The following is a 21,638-nucleotide window of genomic DNA, read 5'->3' on the forward strand; positions in this document are numbered from 1 at the left end:
AGATGGTTACCATGTAGGAATGAGAGCCAAAATCCACACTTTAATAGGGAAACTGTTAATTTGAAAATATCAGCTACAAATTCAAATTTGAAAACACTCTGTTAGCCTAACAAATGATACCTATATCTGCCAGTTTACAGCTTCCTGCAGGTTGACCAGAACTATAAAATCCTTAAAACCACAATGAAAGAAAATAATAGGTCCTAAGTTTTATGACAAAATTTGTCCTAAAAAATAGTAGGTTCTAAATCTTTAAACATTTTAACTAAATCAGATTCATAAAATAATCCTTTGTGCCTTCAGAAAAGAGAATAACATAGGCATGGCAGTTTTTTCCTAAGCTTTAATTCACATGCCATCTGTGACGAGGATCTCTTTACTTTGTAAGATGTAGTATTTTTTGTTTTGTGAGAGACGCTTACAAAGAGAGAAGAGCTAGTTTGCTTCATTCTTTTTTTATTTCAGATATTTGTTTTGTCAGTTCTAGAATTTCCAGTTGGTGTGTTTTTTAATTGAAATATAATTAATATACAGTTACATTAGTTTTAGATATATAATATAATGATTAAATAATTTGATATATTTTTCAGTACTCATCATGATAAGTGTACTTTTTAAAAAATATTTTTACTAACATATAATGTATTATTTGCCCCAGGGGTACAGATCTCTGAATCATCAGGCTAACATATTTCACAGCACTCATCATAGCACATGCCTTCCCCAGTGTCCATAACCTAACCACCCTCTCCCTACCCTCCCACCCCCAGCAATCCTCAGTTTGTTTGTGAGATTAAGATCTCTTACGGTTTGTCTCCATCCTGATCCCATCTTGTTTCATTTTTTTCCTTACCCATCCCCAAAATCTCCCACCCTGCTTCTTAAATTCCTCATATCAGAGAGATCATATGATAATTGTCTTTCTCTGATTGACTTATTTCACTCAGCATAATACCTTCTAGTTCCATCCACATCATTGCAAATGGCAAGATTTCATTTCTTTTGATGGCTGCATAGTATCCCATTGTACATATATACCTCATCTTCTTTATCCATTCATCTGTTGATGGATATCTAGGTTCTTTCCATAGCTTGGCTATTGTGGATATTGCTGTTATCAACATTTGGGTACACGTGCCCCATCAGATCACTACATTTGTGTCTTTAGGGTAAATACCCAGTAGTGCAATTGCTGGGTCCTTTATCTTTTTCACCTATCCCCTTTCCACCTCCCCTCTGGCAGCCACCAGTTTGTTCTCTATGTATTTAAGAATCTGGTTTTTTTGTCTCTCTCTCTCTCTCTCTCTCTCTCTCTTTTTTTTTTTTTTTGGTTCATTTGTTTTGTTTCTTAAATTGCACATGAGCAAAAAAATCATATGGTATTTTTCTTTCTCCGACTGACTTATTTCACTTAGAATTATACCTTCTAGATCCATCCATGTTTTTGCAAATGGTAAGATATTCGGTTTTTTTATGGCTAAGTAATATTCCATTATATGTATGTGTGTGTGTGTACATTGTGTGTACATATACACACACATACAAACCCCACATCTGCTTAATTTTTTTCACACCATATTTTCTTTATCCATTCATCTGTTGGTAGATACTGGGGTTGCTTCCATATCTTGGCAATGGTGAATAATGCTGCAGTAAACATAGGGGTGCACATATCTTTTTGAATTAGTGTTTTTGTTTTCTTTTGATAAAGGCCCAGCAGTGGAATTACTGGATCATATGGTAGTTACGCTTTTAACTTTCTGAGGAACTTCCATAGGGTTTTCCACAGTGGCTGTGCCAGTTTGCGTTCCCATCAACTGTGCATAAGTGTTCCTTTTTCTCCACATCCACAGCAACACTTGTTACTTGTGTTTTTTTATTTTAGTTATTCTGACAAGTGTAAAGTAACATCTCATTTACATTTTTTCATATGTCTGTTGGCTGTCTCTATCTTCTTAGGAAAAATGTCTGTTCAGGTCCTACCCCCATTTTTTAAATCAGATTACTTGGGGTCTTTTGGTGTTAAGTTTATGCATTTTGAATATTAACCCCTTATCAGATATATCATTTATAAATATCTTCTCCCATTCAGTAGGTTGCCTTTTTGTTTTGTTGATGATTTCCTTCACTGTGCGGAAGCCTTTTAGTTTGGGGTAGTCCCAGTAGTTTAATTTTGCTTTTGTTTCCCTCGCCTGAAGATATTATCTAGAAAAATCTTCCTATGGCTGATGTCAAAGAGATTACTGCTTATGTTTTCTTCTAGAAGTTTTATGGTTTTAGATCACACATTTAGGTCTTTAATCTGTTTTGAGTTTTTCTTTCTTTTTTTTTTTTAAAAGATTTTATTTATTTATTTGACAAAGATACAGCGAGCAAGAGAACATAAGCAGGGGTAGTAGGAGAGGGAGAAACAGGCTCCCTGCGAAGCAGGGAGCCTGATGCGGAGCTCGATCTCAGGACTCTGGTTTCATGGCCTGACCCGAAGGCAGATGCTTAACCAACTGAGCCACCCAGGTGCCCCTTTTTTTGTATTTTGAATTCATTTTTGCATATAAGTATGTAAGACCATGGTCTAGTTCCATAGAAGCATTCTTTTGCATGTGGCTGCCGGTTTTCTCAACACCATTTGTTGAAGAGATTGTCTTTTCCCCGCTGAATATTCTTGTCTCCCTTACCATATTCTTACCTCCTTTTTAAGGATTTTATTTGCTGAGATAGCCTATCTTTTCATCCATTATAAGCATATTTTTCTTCACATCATTGAACATAGTTATGATAGATGTTTCAAAATCTTTGTCCGCTAGTGCCAGCATCTGGGTCTCCTCCGGGTTGGTTTCTGTTGATTATTTTTTCCCTTGAGAATGCATTTACATTATCAAGTAAATTTAAACTATTTCCTGAACGTTGTAAATATTGTGTTTTAGAGACTCTGCATTCTATAATATTTCTCCAAAGAGGTTGGAGTTTTGTTTTGGTTTTTGTTGCTTGTTTGTTTGTATTTGAGCCAACAATTTACTTGCATGTAAATTGAACTCAAATGTAATGGTCTTCTGGACTGTTAGTTCAGTTATGTATCCTTACCAGTGCTACTCCACACATGCTTCGTTCATGAGTCAACCAAGATTTTATACCAGAATCAGGGCCTCGTCCTGTTATTTCCCAGTGTCTGTGGTCGTCTTGAATCCTGTCTTTTGGTTGTTCAAGCAGAAGGACTGGAATTTCAGCCAACTCCTACAATACCACAGTAGACTAAAAGCCGGAATAGTGGGAAACTCCCTGTGCCATTCCCTAATTCCAAGCGTCCAGTCCTCTAAATCTGCCTGCTTTTATGAATTCTTCACTGCCTTAGATAGTTGTTTTGTGTATTTGTCCAGAGTTTATAGTTATCTTCAGGGGTCTTAGGAAGGAGCTTATTCAGCCATACCAGAAGCAGGACTTCCTCCCTTCAATTTGTAAGTTCAAAAAGGGTAGTATTTTCTATATAGTTTGCTCTCCTGGGTAATGGAGAAGTATTCATTTTCCCTTGATCTGTGGTATATACACTAAATAGTTCATCAAAACAAATTGGTGCCACAGAAGAATTTTTTTTTCTGTTTGCGGTTTTGTGGTATTATGAAATTTTGCCAGGATGAGTCCAGTGCCAGTCCTATTCAGAGAATCTTATTTTAAAAAGTCATACAGATAAACTAGGTTTCCTTAACATCATTGTTCCGTGTCTGACTGTAGCCAGTACACTTCGTTGAAGGGAGGAAATCTGGAAAATATCTTGAAAAGGTTCACAGAGGAATCCACATTTGTTGGTATGACTTTGAAAGTGAAAAATCCCATGTTGCAGTGATTGATTTGATACCAGCCAACCCCACAGGAAGCCCAGAGTTCTGGGCTGCTCCCAGCAGGGAAAATGGCCTTTTTGCTACCTAGAGTAAGCCCTAGTTATAACGAGATTTTCTGAAGGAAAGAATTATGGGTATGTGTGTTTAAACTGCTAATCTTTATGGTTTAAAATGGGGTTTGGAGAATGTAGTCTTTTAGTGTAATCACATTCTCTTTCCAAACTTAGCCCAAAACTTGTCCATAAAATTAAAAGACTAAGTCAAGCTTTAGATACTTTTGTGAAAAGTTGAATACTTTTCTGAGAAAATAATGACCTCAAGGGAAAAAGATCCTAACCAGGATGCAGTAATGAATTAACTATGAAACTATTAGCTACAAAGTGGTATAGATATAGGTTTCCTAAATAAAATGAAAATGGATTATTTGCCAGTTTAGAGTTTCAGTCTTAAAAGTAACTTCATAATTTCTCTGAAATTGGTGGAAATACAGAGGCTGCATCTGCATCTGTTGTCCCCTCTACCAGAGGGTTGGCTGCATTGGAAGATTATAGACAGCCTTTAGTTTATGTATTAAAATAATGCCTTATCTGTCCCTCAGTGGTTTGTACTGAGATATGTTCCTGATAGTTCCTGTTAATCAAGTAAACTCGTGTCAATGTACATTAGCCATTTTCAAAAACATCCTGACCCTGTGTCATTTTTGTTTATAGATTTGACTAAATTTCTAAAAATCCACATGGGGATTATACCAAGACAATATGATACAGTCCTATAAATAATCTCCCAGCTGATTCTTTGTTACATAGTTATGCACATTTGTCATGTACTCCTAACTAGGATGCATACAATCTCCTATAACCTAGTAGCTTGTCTCAAGAGTATTTCCACTGCTGTAAAGCTAAGTAACTTTATAGGCAGGTGACTGCCTTTCATCCATTGAATATAAATAGATATTCATGCAGTAGAGAAATCCCCAGGGATGCTAGAATATAATGCTTCCCCCCAGGAACTCCCCACCAGGAGACCATTGTGAGGAGAATACAGAGAGACAAAGCAAAGCCTGGAATGCTCTGATATACTCTACAGTTTTCAGCACAGCTGGTTGTGGATTATCCAGTTGTGGATGGAATCCCTAAGATTCCTTCCCTAAAACAGGAAGAATCAGTGTTTAATACACAGCTATAAATGCCAGCCCTCTGGCGCCATCTTCTGTCATTTTATCAAGGAATAAAATACTCAAGAATCTCTAAAGCTCCAACAATAGCCACGTTCCTTAAATGTCCATTTGTGATCTAGAATAAATGTCTTTAATCACAATTACAAGAGCATACACATATAGAGGCAACTATGTTATAGGCACTGATGTAAACACTTTCCATATACTAACTCACTTAGTCTTTGCAGTAACCCAGGGAGATAGGTAGATGTGACTACTCGTGTTTTACAGATGGCAAAATAGTAGCAATGAGGGGTTAAATAGGCTGCACAAGGTCACTCAGTGACCAAAATAGTTGCAGGATTTGAACCTGGTTCTAGAATCTATCCTCTTAGTAATTATACTTTGTTGCTTGGTTATGTAGAAACAAGATTTATTTTCTGTTGACTTGAGCTTTTAAGCCTTCTGTTCATGGCATATAAGTAAAGCAGGGCCTGTGGAAGTACTTTGAAAAGGGAGATGTTATACAGATCTAGAATTATTTTGAGGATCTCATTGGCCACCTGCCTCTACAGTAACATTATGGGATGTAAAAGAGGAGTTGATCGACTGCGGCTTTTGTCCAAGTTAACAAATTTACACTGCTGGGCACAAAACAGGAGTCTTCACCACTGAAAGCTGTCAGGAGCCCTCCTGTGCCACCAGATGTTAGCAAGAAATGTTGTCAGAATGCATCAGTGTTGTTCAAAATGTGTGGTTATTTCTGTTTTCTTGTTAGGAGGGCCTCATGTCAAAGTACAGTTTCAAGCTTTACATCTCATGATCATGGCACTGCCTGATGCCAACAGGGACACAGCCCAGGTATGTTATATCAACCTCATGGTCTATCATTGGCCCTTCTTAGTCAAAGACAATGGTTCAGATGGAAAAATAAAGACCAAGATGACAACTTACTAAGCCAGCTAAGCATGCTGCCAGCCTGTTACTGCCTTTCCACATTCTTATTGCTATTCTCCCAAGGAAGACAGGAAAGAACATAAATCCTGGAATCTTCTCCGAACATTTAGTTTAATTCATTCAATCTATTAAGAGATACTGAGTATCTGTCTAGTGCCAGGCACTGGCCTAGGGTTAGCAAGAGGAGAAGCAAAGATGGGAGACAAATTGGATAATGTCAGAAGAAGACAAATGTGATAATGTCAGAGGCCATTATGTAAGCTGCAGAATGTAAAGCTCTATAATTTTAGGTCCTCAGCTACTCACTTCAGTCTGGTGACAAAAGATCCAAAGAGTATGCTTAAGGAGGAAATTTGAAGTCACTGATTTAAATGAAATTTCTAAAATGTTGGTGTCTTACAGCTTATAAAGATAATTCAATGAAACCATCCTAGAATCTTGGTATTTTAGAAATCACCTGATACGATCTTCTCATTTTATAGGTTAGGAAAATTAGACTCAGAAAAATGATTTTTCCATTAACATATAATATAACATTTGGTAGAACCATATTCCTTGGTTCTCCCAAATATTTTGTGCCTTATTTCAGATTTATTTCCTTGCTGTATGTTGGCAAAAATCAAAACTTTTTCTTCTTATTTTGATAATGATTCTGTATGCAATAGGAAATTTGCTGTAAGTACAACAGGTGTTTGGAACCTTTGAAATGAAATTGAGTTAAGATGAGTTGGAAAGAGCCCATAATTTGGGGGCCAGTAAACATAATGCTGAAAACAAAGATGATTCTTTGTGCTGCCTCTCATCAGACATTTCAATTTGGTGAGAGCCTTTCCTCCTACATAATAAAATAAGTGTGTCAATTATATGTCAATTATATCCTCAAGAATGGAGGTTGGATGTGACATAAGAATGTCTATTTCTAGTATAATTCAGTAATATTTCAAAAGCTGGAAATTTATTAGCTTGTTTTGGTGGTATTTGTAAACAGTGTTCTTTTATATATAAAGAAAAAAAAGATGCATCTGCTGTCACATATTTGGCTCAGAATGTCATCTTTCCTCTCATATAATCCAAGGATGCAGTAAGAACAGGTAATCTAACACTTTTCTAACAGAAGATCCTCAAAAACGTCATGGGACTGGTGGAGATGCGTGCGTGCGCTTGCACGCGCACACACACAACACACTCACACACACACACTTTTTCCCCATTCTACATTGTGACTGGATCTAGGATTGAAGCTGATGTGCTATAGAGATCAAGAGCTCTGGCTCGAGAATCAGGTTTCCTCAGTTCAAATCCTGGCTCTGCCACTTAATTAATTGACATTGGGCAGAGAGAGCTACCTGAATCTTTTCCATTACCTTCCTCATCTGTCAAACAGTGTTAATAATAGTACCTACTTCATAGGGTTTGTAATGATAATAAAGTCATTGATATATATGAAGTATTAAGAATGCTTGGCTTCCTAATAAACCCTCACATAAATGTTGACTGTTATTACTATTATATGCCAACCATTTTCTCATTAAAAATACTATAGCAGAATTTAAACTTGAGAAACTAAAGAGAATTTTTTTGTATCTTTTCATTTTAAGATTTCAGCCCTCTTGGTGAATTTCAGAAGGTTCTCACAAGCATCTGTACTTTGGTGGCTCAGCCAAAGTTTAAGCTTTCTCAAATCTCTCTCTCTCTCTTTTTTAAATGCCAAGAACAGCTGCATGTAAGCATTTCCGTTTGTCTGCTGAATATTCTAAAATTGAAAAGCAGTAGAAAAATGATACCCAAAAAATAAAATTTTTCAATTTTTCAATTGAGTTTACATTTGGACCGAGGAATGAGATACTCCTGTTTTTTGGGATTTTTGTGTGTGTGTTTTTTTATGGGTTTTTCCTTTCCCAAGGAAATAGTAGATAGTTTTCAATAGTAATGCTTTAAATTAAGGATTTTTTTAGGATTCCTTTTCTTCCTTTGCAACAAAACTTCACTTCATGTTTGTTTGAAATGCAGTGTTTCCTCTTTCTAGTTTACTATATAATTTTAATATTTGTCAGCCTTGTTTTGGATAAAAGAAAATAAAAATGCAAACTATCATTTATAAAATCTCTAATATAATAAACTCCATAAAGATGGAAGTACTTTTATGATGTAGAGAATTCAATAAACTATTCATTCCCATTTCTTATTAATACTTTTAAGGAACAAAAGGGGCAACATTATATATTTAACCATTCTATAGTTCTGACAGTTTTCCAAGGGCACCATGAAGGGTATAGAAATGAATGATAGCCATCAGTGATGCCTTTTGATAAAATATAGTCATGTGACACAGTGCTGTTTCTTGTTAGGCCCTCATGACATTCTTCAATAAAGTGATTGCCAACGAATCAAAAAACCGAATGAGTATATGGAATATTTCTACTATAATGGCACCAAACCTTTTCTTCAGTCGAAGCAAGCATTCTGATTATGAAGAATTACAGTTAGCAAACACTGCAGCGCACATCATCCGCCTAATGCTTAAATACCAGAAAATTCTGTGGAAGGTGAGTAACAGTGTGCTGTTATGACTGTGCTGTTTTCCTTGGAAGCCCACCTACACCTAGGAAACATAAAGGCTATATGCCCTTAGTCACAGGGAGGAAATGTGAGAAGATAATCCCAGGTTGCTTGTGGCATCTTTGTACATTCTTTAATGGCTGCTCCTAAGCATGTTTTCCCCTTTAAACAAGAATCCTTACCGTTTTCTCTAATCTTTACAAGGACAAATGCCACAGTCCCTGGTTCCAGGATACTGAGTGTCCAGAAGAAGTCTTAACAGGGAGATTTAATTCAGATGCTTTCCTTTAGATTCAAGCAGTGCTTCTTTTCCAGGTTCCGTCTTTCTTAATCATGCAAGTCAGAAGAATGAATGAAGCTACCATGTTGTTAAAGAAGCAGCTCCCAAGTGTCAAAAAGCTGCTGAGGAGGAAGACCATAGAGCGAGAGGTAATGACAATGAATTAAGGATGCAAATGTTGTTATTACCCAGGTTTTTATTTCTCAAAGTGTAACGCGAAGTAGCTTGTAATTTAGAACCAAAAAATTTATATTCTCACCCTTGTGACTATAAATATTTTGGAAATGGTATTCATAACAGAATACCAAGGTCTTGCCATTTTGTTGAATTACGTGTTTCTGGTTGAAGTTTTTGAAATATCTCTATCATGACAGTTATTTAAAATTCTGTTAAGTACTTAAGTCTAAGATGGTTCTCACAAAGACGTCAACCTTTTAGTTCCTGCAAATTAGATTTAGGGCAATCCAGTATATCTAATAAATAAAGAATTCTCTAGTGATTAGATAATAAAATAATTTTTAGTCTTCAAGTTGTTTAGTGTAAATTCATTGCATTCCACAGAATTTTTGCTTAAGTATAGTTTGTATAGAGGTGAAAAGGGAACAGGTTTTAGAAGAATTATCTTTATTGCTTTAATTTAATTTGAGGAGAATCATGAGTGTCAGAACATTCAACCTTGAGGAGAATGTAGAGAAATTTGCTTTTCTCTTAAAGGAATTTCCACCTAATGTGGGAGAGAAATGTGTACAAGAACCATGAATATGCATTAAGTGTTAGACCAGTTGTATGGACCATGTGGCAGGACCATGCTGAAGAGAAATAATGAGCTCCATTGTGGGGAATTGTGGACACCTTCTGAAAGAAGTGTGATGTTTGAGCTACATCATGAAGGACAGATGGTATTTTGAAGGGAGAAGGGAGGAAAAAGTTAATCCAGGGAAAGGAATAGTAAATGGCAAAGCAGTGAACTGGGAGTATTGCTTATTGATCTATCATAATCATGATGAATGGCTGTATTCCTTTATTGATTACAGGCAAAGTGACTTCAGAATAAGTAGAATCAACATTTAAATTTGGAAAAAAGATTGCTTTGAGAAAAAAAGTCCATTTTTAAAAAAACTTTGCTGATATTTTCCTCATATCATATGGTTCACTTATTTAATGTGTAAAATCCAGTGGTTTTTAGTATATTCCCAGATATTTACAGTCATCAGTGCAGTCAAGTTTAGAACATTCTCATCACCTGAAAAAATACCATCCTCTTTGGCTATCATCCCCCTAAATACACCTCCACCATTTCCTTCTACCAGTCCTAAGCAACAATTTATCAACTTTCTGTCTATAGAATTCCCTGTTTTGGACTTTTAATGAATTAAATCATATACTATGTGACCTTCTGTGACTGGTTTATTACATTTAGCATTATATTTTCATGGTTCATCCAGGTTGTAGTATGTATCAGTACTTGTTTTTTATGGCCAAGTAACATTCCTTTATATGGATTTCCACATATTTTTTATCCATTCATTTATTGATAGACATTTGGGTTGATTATATCTTTTACTTGTTATGAGTAATGCTGCTATAAACTTTTATACTTCTATATAGAGACATGTTTTAATTCTCTTGGGTATATGGTGGATAATAAAGCAACTCTATGTTGAATCATCTGAACAACTGCTAGACTTTTTCCAAAGCAGCTGTCCCATTTTTACATTTTCACCAGTAGTGTGTGAGGATTCAGATTTTTCCATATCCTCACCAAAACTTGTTATAATCAGCAACTAATTTTATCCATCCTTTTAGTATAAAGTGGTATCTTACTGTGGTTTTGACTTGCATTTCCCTGAGAACTAATGATGGTGAGCATCTTTTCATGAGCCTCTTAGCTATTTGTGTATCTTCACTGGAGAAATGTCCATTCAAATTCTTTGCCAATTTTTGATTGGGTTGTCTTTTTACTGTTAAGTTGTAGGAATTCTTCATATATTCTAGATACAAGTCCCTTATCAGATGTATGATTAGAAATATTTTTTCCCCTTCTGTGGGTTGTCTTCTCAATTTCCTGATGCGTCCTAGATACACAAAGGTTTTTAATTCTGATGTATAGTTTATGTATTTCTTTTGTTGTCATGTATAAGAATCCTTTGCCAAGTCTTAGATATTGAGGATTTGAACCCTATGTGTTCTAAGATTTTTAGTTTTAGCTCTTATACTTATGTCTTTGTTCCGTTTCGAGTTATTTTTAGTATATGATATGTGGTAGGAGTATACAAGTTCATACTTTTGCATGTGACTATCTAGTATCTCAGCATCATTCGGTGAAAAAAACTACTCTTTCCCCAGTGAATGGTCTTGGCACTGTTGTTGAAAATTGACCATAAATGTGTGTTGTTGTTTTTTTTTTTACACTTAGACTCTTAATTCTGTTCTATTAATTGGTAATGTCTATCCTTATGCTAGTAACACACTGTTTGATTACTGTAACTTTTTTTTAAGTTTTGAAATTGAAAAATGAGAGTCTTTCAACTTTTTTTTCCAAATAACTTTGATTATTTAGGCTTCCCTAATTTCCATATGAGAATTTTGGGGCCAGTTTTCCCATTTCTGGGGAAAAAAAAAAAAAACAGTAGTTGGAATTTTTATAGGGATTACATTAAATATGTGGATCAATTTAGGAAGGATTGCCATCTTAATAATATTACATTTTCTAGTCTATGAAAATGAATTATCATTCCATTTATGTAGGTTTTTTATAATTTGTAATTTCTTTTAACACTGTTTTATAGTTTTTAGTATGTAAGTCTTATACTTCCTGGATTAGCTTTTTTTTTTTTTTAAAGATTTTATTTATTTATTTGACAGACAGAGATCACAAGTAGGCAGAGAGGCAGGCAGAGAGAGAGAGGAAGGGAAGCAGGCTCCACGCTGAGCAGGGAGCCTGATGTGGGGCTCGATCCCAGGATCCTGAGATCATGACCTGAGCCGAAGGCAGAGGCTTAACCCACTGAGCCACCCAGGTGCCCCTGGATTAACATTTATTCCTAAATATTATTCGTGTTGATATTGTGGTATTATGGCAAGTGGAATTGTTTTCTTGATTTCATTTTTGGATCACTAATTGTGTATGGAAAACAACTGATATTTCTGTATTGATCTTGTATTCTGCAGTTTTATTGAACTCATTTACTGACACTAATAGTTTGATTTTATTTGTGTTAATTCTTTAGGATTTCTACATATAAGGTCATGCTATCAGTGAATGGAGATAATTTTCCTTCTTCCTTCCCTGGCTGGGTGCCTTTTACTTCTTTTCTTCCTGGCTAGAACTCTGGTAAAATATTAAATAAGAAGACAAGACCAGAGATCCTGTTTTGTTTCTGATCTTAAGGGGAAATCTCAATCTTTCATCATTAACTATGATGTTAAATCTGGGTTTTTCACAGATTACCTTTATTTGTTTGAGAAAATTTCATTTTTTTTCTTACTTTTTAAAATTCAATTTGTGTAAACTGGAAAAAAATAGTTTACCCATTTCTCCCCACTGTACCCCATTCCCCACCACAGCAACCACCAATCTGTTCTCTGTGTCTACAAGCTGGGATATGTATATGTGTGTGTATGTATGTGTGTGTGTGTGTACACATATATATATTCCAAATATATATTCCAAACATAGGAGAGATCATACTATATTTGTCTTTCTCTGTCTGACTTATTTCGCTTGGCATTATGCCCCCAAAATCTTGCCATTTTTGATAGCATGGATGGACCTCAAGAAAACATGTTCTATTCTTAATTTTTTGCATGCTTTTATGATGGAAAGCTATTCAACTTTGTCAAAAGTTTTTTCTTTCTTTATTAAGATGATCACTTTTTTTTACCCTTTCATTCTATTAATATTATGTATTACACTGATTGGTTTTCATATATCAAACTATCCCTGCATTCTTGGGATAAATCCTACTTGGCCAAGGTATATTCCTTTCACTATGCTGCTAGATAGGTTGCTTGTATTTTATTGAGGATTTTTACATTAACATTCATAAGGGATATTGGTCTCTAGTTTTTATTTCTTTTTATATCTTGTCTGGCTTTGGTATTGAAAATACTGGCCTTATAAAATGAGCTAGGAAGTGTTCCTTCCTCTTCTATTTTTTAGAAGAGTTTAAGAATAATTGGTGTTAATTCTTTAAATTTGCAGAATTCACCAGCAAAAATGTCTGGATCTAGACTTTCATTTGTGAGAATTTTTTAAAATACTAGATTCAGTGTTCTTGTTTATTATAACTCTATTCAGACTTGCTGTTTCTTCTCCAGCCGGTGTTGATAGTTTGCGTGTTTCTAGAATTTTGTCTTTTTCATCTTGATTATCTAATTTTTCGTGTACAAATTGTTCATGGTGTGCTCTTATAATTATTATTTCTGTAAAGATTGGTAGTAATGTCCCCACTTACATTCTGGATTTATAATTTGAATCTTCATTCTTTTTTCACAGTCTAGCCTAAATGTTGTCTATTTTGTTGATTTTTTGATAGGCCAACTTTTGTTTCATTGATTCTTTTGTTTTTCTAATCTTAGTCCTTAGTAAAATTCTAATCTTTATTATGTATTTTGCTAAGCTTGTTTTGAGTATAGTTGGCCTTTTTCTTTAGTTTGTTATGTAGAAGTTTAGATTATTGACTTGAGTTCATTATTTTTTAATGTAAACCTTTTCATCTATGAATTTTCCTCTGAGATCTACTTTTGCCCTATCCCATAAGTTTTGGTATGTTGTTTTCCATTTTCTTGAATCCATCTCAAAGCACTTTTTAATTTTCCTTTAACTCATTTGTTATTTAAGAGTATGTTTCAATTTCCACACATTTGTGAATTTCCCAGATTCACTTCTGTTGATGATTTCTCATTTAATTCCATTGTGGGTGGCCAATATTTCATATTATTCTGATATTTTAAATTCTTCTTAAAGATTTATTAATTTTTACAGAGAAGAGGGGAGGGGCAGAGGGAAAGCCTCTCAAGCAGAGTCCCCACTGAGCAGGAAGTCTACTCTCACAACCCTGAGATCATGACCTCAGCCAAAATCAAGATTCAGACGCTCAACTGAGTCACCCAGGTGCCCCAATATTATTTTGATATTTTTAAATTAATTCAGACTCATTTTGTGACCTAACATACTGTTTATCCTGAAAAATGTTCTGTGTGTGCAAATGGACTCTGCTGTTGCTGGTGTTCTGTAAATGTTTATTATGTCTAGATCTTCTGCCTAGTTCTTCTGTTACTGAAAGGGAGGTACTGAAATATTGAAATCTCTAGCTTTTGCAGGACTGTTTCTCCATTCTTTTTTTTTTTTGCTCTATGTCTTATGATAGGTCTTTTGCTGTATGATTTTTTTCTACAATTTCTCCATTACTGCTTTCATTTGTGTAGAGTATTTTCTAGTATACCACTTTTCATTATTCTACTATATATTTTTGTTGAAAGAAACCGTTATTTCTTTTATTACACATTTTTTAAATTATCTCCTAATGGTTGCCCTGAGGACTACAAGGACCATTTAAATATATTGCAATCTAGTTCATACTAGTTTCACCTGTAAAAACTCTACTTCTAGACCCCCATATCTCCTGCTTTATGCTGTTATTGCCACAAATTGCATCTTTTTTTTGAAGATTTTATTTATTTATTTGACAGAACAAGACAACGAGAGAGGGAACACAAGCAGGGGGAGTAAGAGAGGGAGAAGAGGGCTTCCCACTGAGCAGGGAGCCTGATGTGGGGCTCCATCCAAGGCCCCTGGGGTCATGACCTGAGCTAAAGGCAGATGCTTAACCAGTTGAGCCACCCAGGTGCCCTGCCACAAATTGCATCCTTATAAATTATGTGCCTGTCAACATAGATTTATAATTATTGACTTATGCACTATCTTTTAGGTTAGGTAGGGAAAAAGGTGGGGTTACAAAAAATACATAATGCTGCCTTTTATATTTACCTATGTAGTTATTTATCTTTACTGGTATTATTTCTCCATGTAGATTCAAGTTATTGTCTTCATTTCAGCCTAAAGGACCCTCTTTAACATTTCTTACAGCGAAGTCTTCCTAGGAGTACTTTTATTTATCTTAGAATGTCTTAATTTATTCATTTTTTTTATTTTGTCTTTCTTTAATAATCATGAATTTAACTCTGTAATTCAGCTGCACCTAGAGGGGATAAGGAAACTATGGAACCCAAAGAACTCCAAGAGCACAAAGATAAGCTGTTTTAAGCAGATGAGGATAAGGGGGTGCTCTTCTGAGCTACAAAAGGAATATTAATGGTTAAGAGAAAACATAAGTCAAATTTATTAGATTTGTCTGTAGTCAGCAGTGGTGATCTTTTTGCTGGTCTTGCCATTCTTGGACCCAAAGTGCCCTGTGACTTCCCCAATATTCATGCCCTCTTTCACCTTGCAAAAGACTACAAGCTTGCCATCCAACCACTCAGTCTTGGCAGTGCAGATGAAAAACTGGGAACCATTTTTGCTGGGTCCAGCATTTGCCATGGACAAGATACTAGACCCCATGTGCTTTAGGATGAAATTTTCATCATGAAATTTCTCCCCATAGACTTGCTAACAGTATAATTATGGCATGGGAAATCACTGCCCTGGCACATAAATCTCAAAATAATCTGTGAAAGCAGGAACTTTTATAACCTAATCTTTTCTCCCCGGTTCTCAGAGCATGAATGTTTTCTGCTGTCTTTGAAATTGTGTCTCTAAGCAGCTCAAAGGAAATATAGCTGAAGGGCTCACTTCTCAACAGCAATATTGAAGAATATGGAGGGGTTCACCATGACTGGGTGGCACAGGTGACTCTAGCATAATGACATCTGAAGGCTTCTTCTTTATTTTTTAAAGATTGTTTTGCCAGATAGAATTTTGCTTGACAGGTTTTTTTTGTTTGTTTGTTTTGTTTTGTTTTGTTTTGTTTCCAGCGCTTTGAATATGTCATCCCGTTGTCTTCTGGTTTTCATAGTTTCAGCTGGGGAATTAGCTGTTATTCTTATTAAAACTCTCTCATGCATGCTGAGTTGCTTTTCTCTTGATGCTTTCAAACACTTTGTCTTTTGACAATTTGATTATGACGTATCTTGCTGTGGATCTCTCTCAATTTATCCTGTTTGGGTTTGTTGAGCTTTTTGAATAGGTAGATCAGTGTTTTCAGCAAATTTGGAGAGTTTTCAGCCATTGTTACTTCAAATATTCTCTCTGTCCCTTTCTCTTCTCTTCTGGGACTCTTAATTATGTATGTGTTAGTACATATCAGATTGGATATTGTTTTATAATTCCCCTTAGGTTTTTAAAGTTTTGTTCTTAAAGTTTTGTTTGTTTTTTAAGGTTTAAGGTTTTGTTCATTTTTCTTCATTATTTTTTCTTCCTATTCTTCAGACTGGATAATCTCAATCAATTTATTTTCAAATTTCCTGATTTTTTTCTTCTGCACCTTAAATCTGCTGTTGAGCCCTTCTGGTGGATTTTTCATTTCAGTTGAACTTTTCAGTCCAGAATTTCCATTTGATTCCTTTTTATAATTTCTCTCTCTTTTTTGATATTCCCAATTTGGTGAGATCTTATTCTTATGGTTTTCTTTAGTTCTTTAAACACGGTTTCCATTAAGTCTTTGAACATATTTAAAATATCTTATTTGAGGGCTTTTTCTAGTACGTTTAATGTCTAGGTTTCCTTCAGGAGTTTCTTTTGAAACTATTGAACCTCCTTTTGCCCTGTGTATGGGCCATATTTTCTTAACTTTTTTTGCCTGCTCCATAATTTAGTTCTTGTTGAAGAATAGACATTTTATTTATTTTGTAAGAGTTTATGTATTCATTTAACAGAGTGAGAGAGCACAAGTAGGGGGAGTGGCAGAGGGAGAGGGAGAAGCAGGCTCCCCACTGAGCAGGGATCCCTATGTGGGGCTCTATCCTAAAACCCTGGGATCATGATCTGAGCCAAAGGCAGATATTTAACTAACTGAGCCATAAAGGTGCCCTAAAGAATGGACATTTTAATATTATAATGTGGCAACTTTGGAAATAAGATTCTTCCCCCTTCTCCAGGGTTTGTGGGTGCTTGTTTTTAGCTATTGTTTATTTGTTTAATTACTTTTTTGCTAAGCTAATTTTGTAAAGTTTGAATTGTTTTGTGTGGCTACTGAAGTCTCTGCTCCATGAGCTTAGTGGTTAGCTAATGTTTGCACAGAGATTTTCTTAGACGCCGTGTACCAAAATACTCCCAGTCTTTGCAGATGAACTCTGTTTGGGTGTATCTTCAGCATTCAACTAGACAGTTTATGACTCTGCCTGAGCCTTCACTTCCTGCCTGGACAGAGCTGGAAGGTCAGCCAGCTTAAGATGACAGCTTCAGTTATTTTCAGGTCTTTTTTGAACACATGCATAGCCACATGCATATGGCCTTCTAGATTCTCAGGAATACTTGGAGCTTTTCAAAGCACTTAATCCCCAAAGCATCTCAGTTTCCAGCTTTGCCTCTCAAGCTTTTTAGTTAGTTGTATTGTTTTCTTCAACTCTTACCCACTGTATCAGGCAGCCACAACTAAAACATTTGCCTGTAAATGTTTTCACCATTACCACTTTAGAGCTGGTCAGGTTCCAAGTTAGTCAAGATAGAGGCAAGTCTTCTGAACCAGTATTCTAGGGAGCCACCACCTAGGTCAGAACAAAGAATTAGAATTCTTTGTGAATGAGTCATTCTGCTCCCTCCTGTACCTGTACCAGGAATGCAGGCTGTTATTTTCAAGCCTGGCACTGAGCTAGGCACCAGAGATGGGAAAAGTGTAATTTTAAAGATTGATTTATTTTAGAGAGGGTGGGGGTGGAATATGAGTGAGGTAAGGGGCAGAGGGGGAGAGAGAATCCTCACATAGTCTCCCTCCTGAGCATGAAGCCTGACACAGGGCCCGATGCCAGGACCCGGATATCATGACCTGAGCTGAAATCAAGAATTGGCTGCTTAACTGACTGAGCCACCCAGCTACCCTGTTTTTCTTACTTAAACAGTCCCCTGGTCGCATCCTTCAGGCTAGTAGCCTCAGTGATTTAAAACCTTTCTCTGTGCCTCGATTTTCTTATATTATAAATAGGGGAGAAAAGTAAGGATACCTAATTCATGGGGTTGTCATTAACATTAACTCACTTACCATGTGTAAAAACACTTTGTGAGTTGTATAATGCTATATGAACGTCAGCTATTTTTATTCTTTGCTTGTAACGTTAGAGATATGAAAAAGGTAGAATTTCAAGTTTATAAGTACCATGGAAGCATATACTTAAAGTTAAAGAAATAGTCTTTCTTTAGTTCTGTTGTATTAAACCATGTATTTACCTCTTAACTTTGATTAGAATAGACAGTTCGATAACAGGTTACAAAGTTCAAAAGGTACAAAACACTATAGAATAAAGGCCACCTCTGACTTCCCCTCCTGAAGACAAGTAATAATCACCGGTGATAGGGTGGGTGTGCCCAAAAGCATACAGATGTGTATACTTCCAAAGAGGCATTATGCACATGCAAACAAATATGAATGTATGTTTGTTATGACTTTGTTAGATTAACATTTGTTAAGTGGAGCACAGGGCACTAGATAGTGAATCACACACAGCTCAACAACAAACCATAAGAGAAATTGAAATGGGAAAGTTTAGTATTCACAGGTTCTGGAGGAAGTACATAGCATGCCTCAAGGAACCATATGGGTAGGTCAAGGCAGGATGCAGACATAGCCGTAGAACTTGGAGCATGTTTCTTTGTTGGGGTTCATGGGTACAGTGCTTTGGGGTTCCCAGGCTAAGGCCAGATTAGTCAATTCAAACCAAAAGAGTAGGTTTTTTGTGCATTCCACAAGGGTCTTATCTAAGGGGCACACATGGGGATGACCCTGGAAGGTGGGGAGACTGTTGTTCATGAGGGTTACAGGGAAGTCCTATCAGGACTCCACAATTTTCTCATGACTGCATGGGCTTATGTCTAGGACATGGGCTTGCATGAGGGACTACTGTCAGTTTAAGGTCACTGCAGGATGCTTGCCAAACAAAATAGATACTGAGGCAGCAACACCATGGAGTGCAGCTGACTGGAGCTCTAGGCGGTGTTCTCCCCCCTTTTTCCTTTTTTTGCATGAGTGGTAGCATATATGAAATACTGTCCTGTGTCTTGCTTTACTGACTTAAAAAGTCATGGTGATTATTCCATATCATGATTCCATTATGCGTTTACAAAGCCTTCTTTGCTTCTTTTGCATGGTATTCCATAGACATATTGTAATTTATGTGAGCAATCCCATATTGTTGAAAAGTTAGATTGTGTCTTTTGCTAGTAAGATTTATGCACAGTGAACAAACTTGTATATACATTATTTCTCACTAGTAAAGTATATTTGTAGGATAAACTTACAGATGTAGCATTGTTGGCTCATTTTATACTTGATAAATATTTCCAAAATGTTTTCCATAAAGATTTTAACAGTTTACTCTTCTAATAGCAGCATGTATTTGTTTTGCCTACATTAATCCTGAGGACTAAATGTGTTTTATTTAGGTTATAAGCCCCAAGACTTCAAAGGTACTACAAAAATCACCCTCTTCGAGAAGAATGGTAAGAAAACAAATAATTTCCTTTCCTCTCTTATTAAGTCTTTACATGGTATTCTCTGGCCATGTCTATCATACCTGTGTATAATTTTGGTCATGATCTATCCTTCAAACTTGACATCTCATGTGGCACATGAAGAAATAGTATAGGGAGAGAGTAAACTAACTGAGTAAACTAACTGATGACTCAAAATGTTTGGTTAGGTATCCTGTACCTAAGTATGAATAGTGTAGGAATTTATAGGGAAAATGTGATTATTATGATCTCAGGTTCAGTAATATCAGGAAAGTGGAATTTATCTTACAGAGGTTTCTGGGGTGAGGTGGAGGGTGCTGGAAGGGGAAGGACTGAAATAACCAAAACAATGTTTTAGGAGTTTAGTCTTGGTTCCAATGACCTGACATCCTGCACCCTCAACATCCATTCCCTGGCATGTTCTCCTGGTTCTCACTGGTGATAGTATAAAAGCACCATAATAACTGACCCTATTTTAAAATATTTTCTATTAGTTTTCTACCGTAAAATAGGTAGCTTTAAATATTAGAAATTTATTCTCTCACAGTTCTGCAGGCTAAAAGTCTGACATCAAGGTGTCTGCTTAGTTCGTTCCTTCCGAAGGCTGTGAGAGAAGGATCTTTTCTTGATATCATTCCTAGTTTTCGGTGATGCCACCAATTCTTGATATTCCTTAGCTTGTAGACACATCACTTTAATCTCTGCCTCCATCTTTACACACTGTGTGTGTGTCTATGTCCCTTCTCCTTTTATAAGAACAATAGCCATATTGGATATATATCCACCCTACTCCATTATGACCTCCTCTGAGCTAATTACAGCTGCAAAGATCGTATTTCCAAATATGGTTATAGTCTCAGCTACTGGGGGTTAGGACTTGAATATATCTTTTGGGGGGACACAGTTCAACCCATTAACGTATCCTTATAGGGTATATATTAAGTCAATTAAACTTCAACCTTCTATATAAACCATGCCATCCTTTGAGAATGTTTCAATTTAAAATGATTACCTGAGGAGTTAGCAAGATCCCCAGATAGAAATTTAGTTCTATTCATATCTAGGTAGATAATTAATTTCTAAAATATTCAAAATTTGGAAACAAAAGGAAGTTTCCATTCAATCCTGACAAAACAGAAATTGCTGTTAATTAGACCATACCATTCTTTGATTATGTCATTTAATAAGAGCTCCAAGGTAGGTCTGCAGGCCAGTCTTGTCACATGGAAACAGATACTCAGCAGTCCATATGCTGCTCTTCACAGTGTTATCACATACTTTGAGGGATCAAGTTTTAAGTATTCATTTGGAATTCAACTTGGACCCCCCAATCATTGTTATTAACTAAAGATAAAGGATATTTAAAAAGCTGTATTTTCTAATTGATTCTCAAATTTTTCAGATCTTGATCTTAAAATATACTGAAATACAGAATTCTGCCGAAAGTAAGTTTATTTAGGGCACAGTTCAAGGAAATGAACTGATAGAAACACGAGATTTTTTTTCATAACCTAGTGTTACTTCTCTCATTTTAAGGCAGTATAGCAAGGCCTTAAGCATGTAACAAAAGTAAAATCCCAGGTTAAGTTTAGTGAATCTCCTGTTGAAAAGAAAGCAGTGTTTCATTCTGGTTAAATACTGGTCACACTCACATGTTTTCCTAATTTGCATTGCCACTGATTTTCATATCTCTTAAGTACAATCATTAAAGTGATATTCATCCCAGTTTGACAGATTGTACTGAATTTTTCCTCATTGGCAGTCTGACGTGCCGGAAGGAGTCATAAGGGTCCATGCTCCGCTTCTCTCTAAGGTGTCCATGGCCATTCAGCTCACTAGTCACACCAAAGTCAAAGACATACTGGCAAAATTTCAATATGAGAACAGGTGAGTATAAGTGAATATAGGTCTCTATATAAAGAAGGTGATCTTTTTTCAGATTAAGTAACTTTCCAAGGCATTTACAAACTTGACCTTTTTGGAAAATTAGAACCTGTTTACTTTGGGGACTTTACCAATAGAGTAAATCAAAAGTAGAGAAAGAGATTAAGTAGACCATAGAATTGTTGGTAATAGAAGTGGGTTTTTTGTTTTGTTTTTTGTTTGTTTGTTTAAGGAAGTTCTACAAACGGGAGTCTTAACAGACATGTTCTGTCTTGGTGGTTTCATTTACTACATGAGTTTTAC

General features: G+C 35.9%; 1 protein-coding gene across 8 annotated transcripts in view; it reads left to right on the forward strand.

Annotated features, from left to right (window-relative positions):
• The window catches only part of ARHGAP28 (Rho GTPase activating protein 28), a 243,897-nt gene that overhangs the window by 209,901 nt on the left and 12,358 nt on the right, over positions 1–21,638 (forward strand). For all 8 annotated transcript variants that reach the window (XM_032875717.1, XM_032875716.1, XM_032875722.1 and 5 more), the window contains 5 exons: positions 5,768–5,850; positions 8,295–8,492; positions 8,821–8,934; positions 19,383–19,439; positions 21,214–21,338. In XM_032875717.1, the coding sequence (XP_032731608.1) occupies positions 5,768–5,850; positions 8,295–8,492; positions 8,821–8,934; positions 19,383–19,439; positions 21,214–21,338 (577 nt within the window). The remainder of the gene's footprint in view (positions 1–5,767; positions 5,851–8,294; positions 8,493–8,820; positions 8,935–19,382; positions 19,440–21,213; positions 21,339–21,638) is intronic.

This window comes from Lontra canadensis, unplaced genomic scaffold (assembly GCF_010015895.1).
Source record: "Lontra canadensis isolate GAN:19392208 unplaced genomic scaffold, GSC_riverotter_1.0 scaffold57, whole genome shotgun sequence".
Classification (NCBI taxonomy): Eukaryota; Metazoa; Chordata; class Mammalia; order Carnivora; family Mustelidae; genus Lontra; species Lontra canadensis.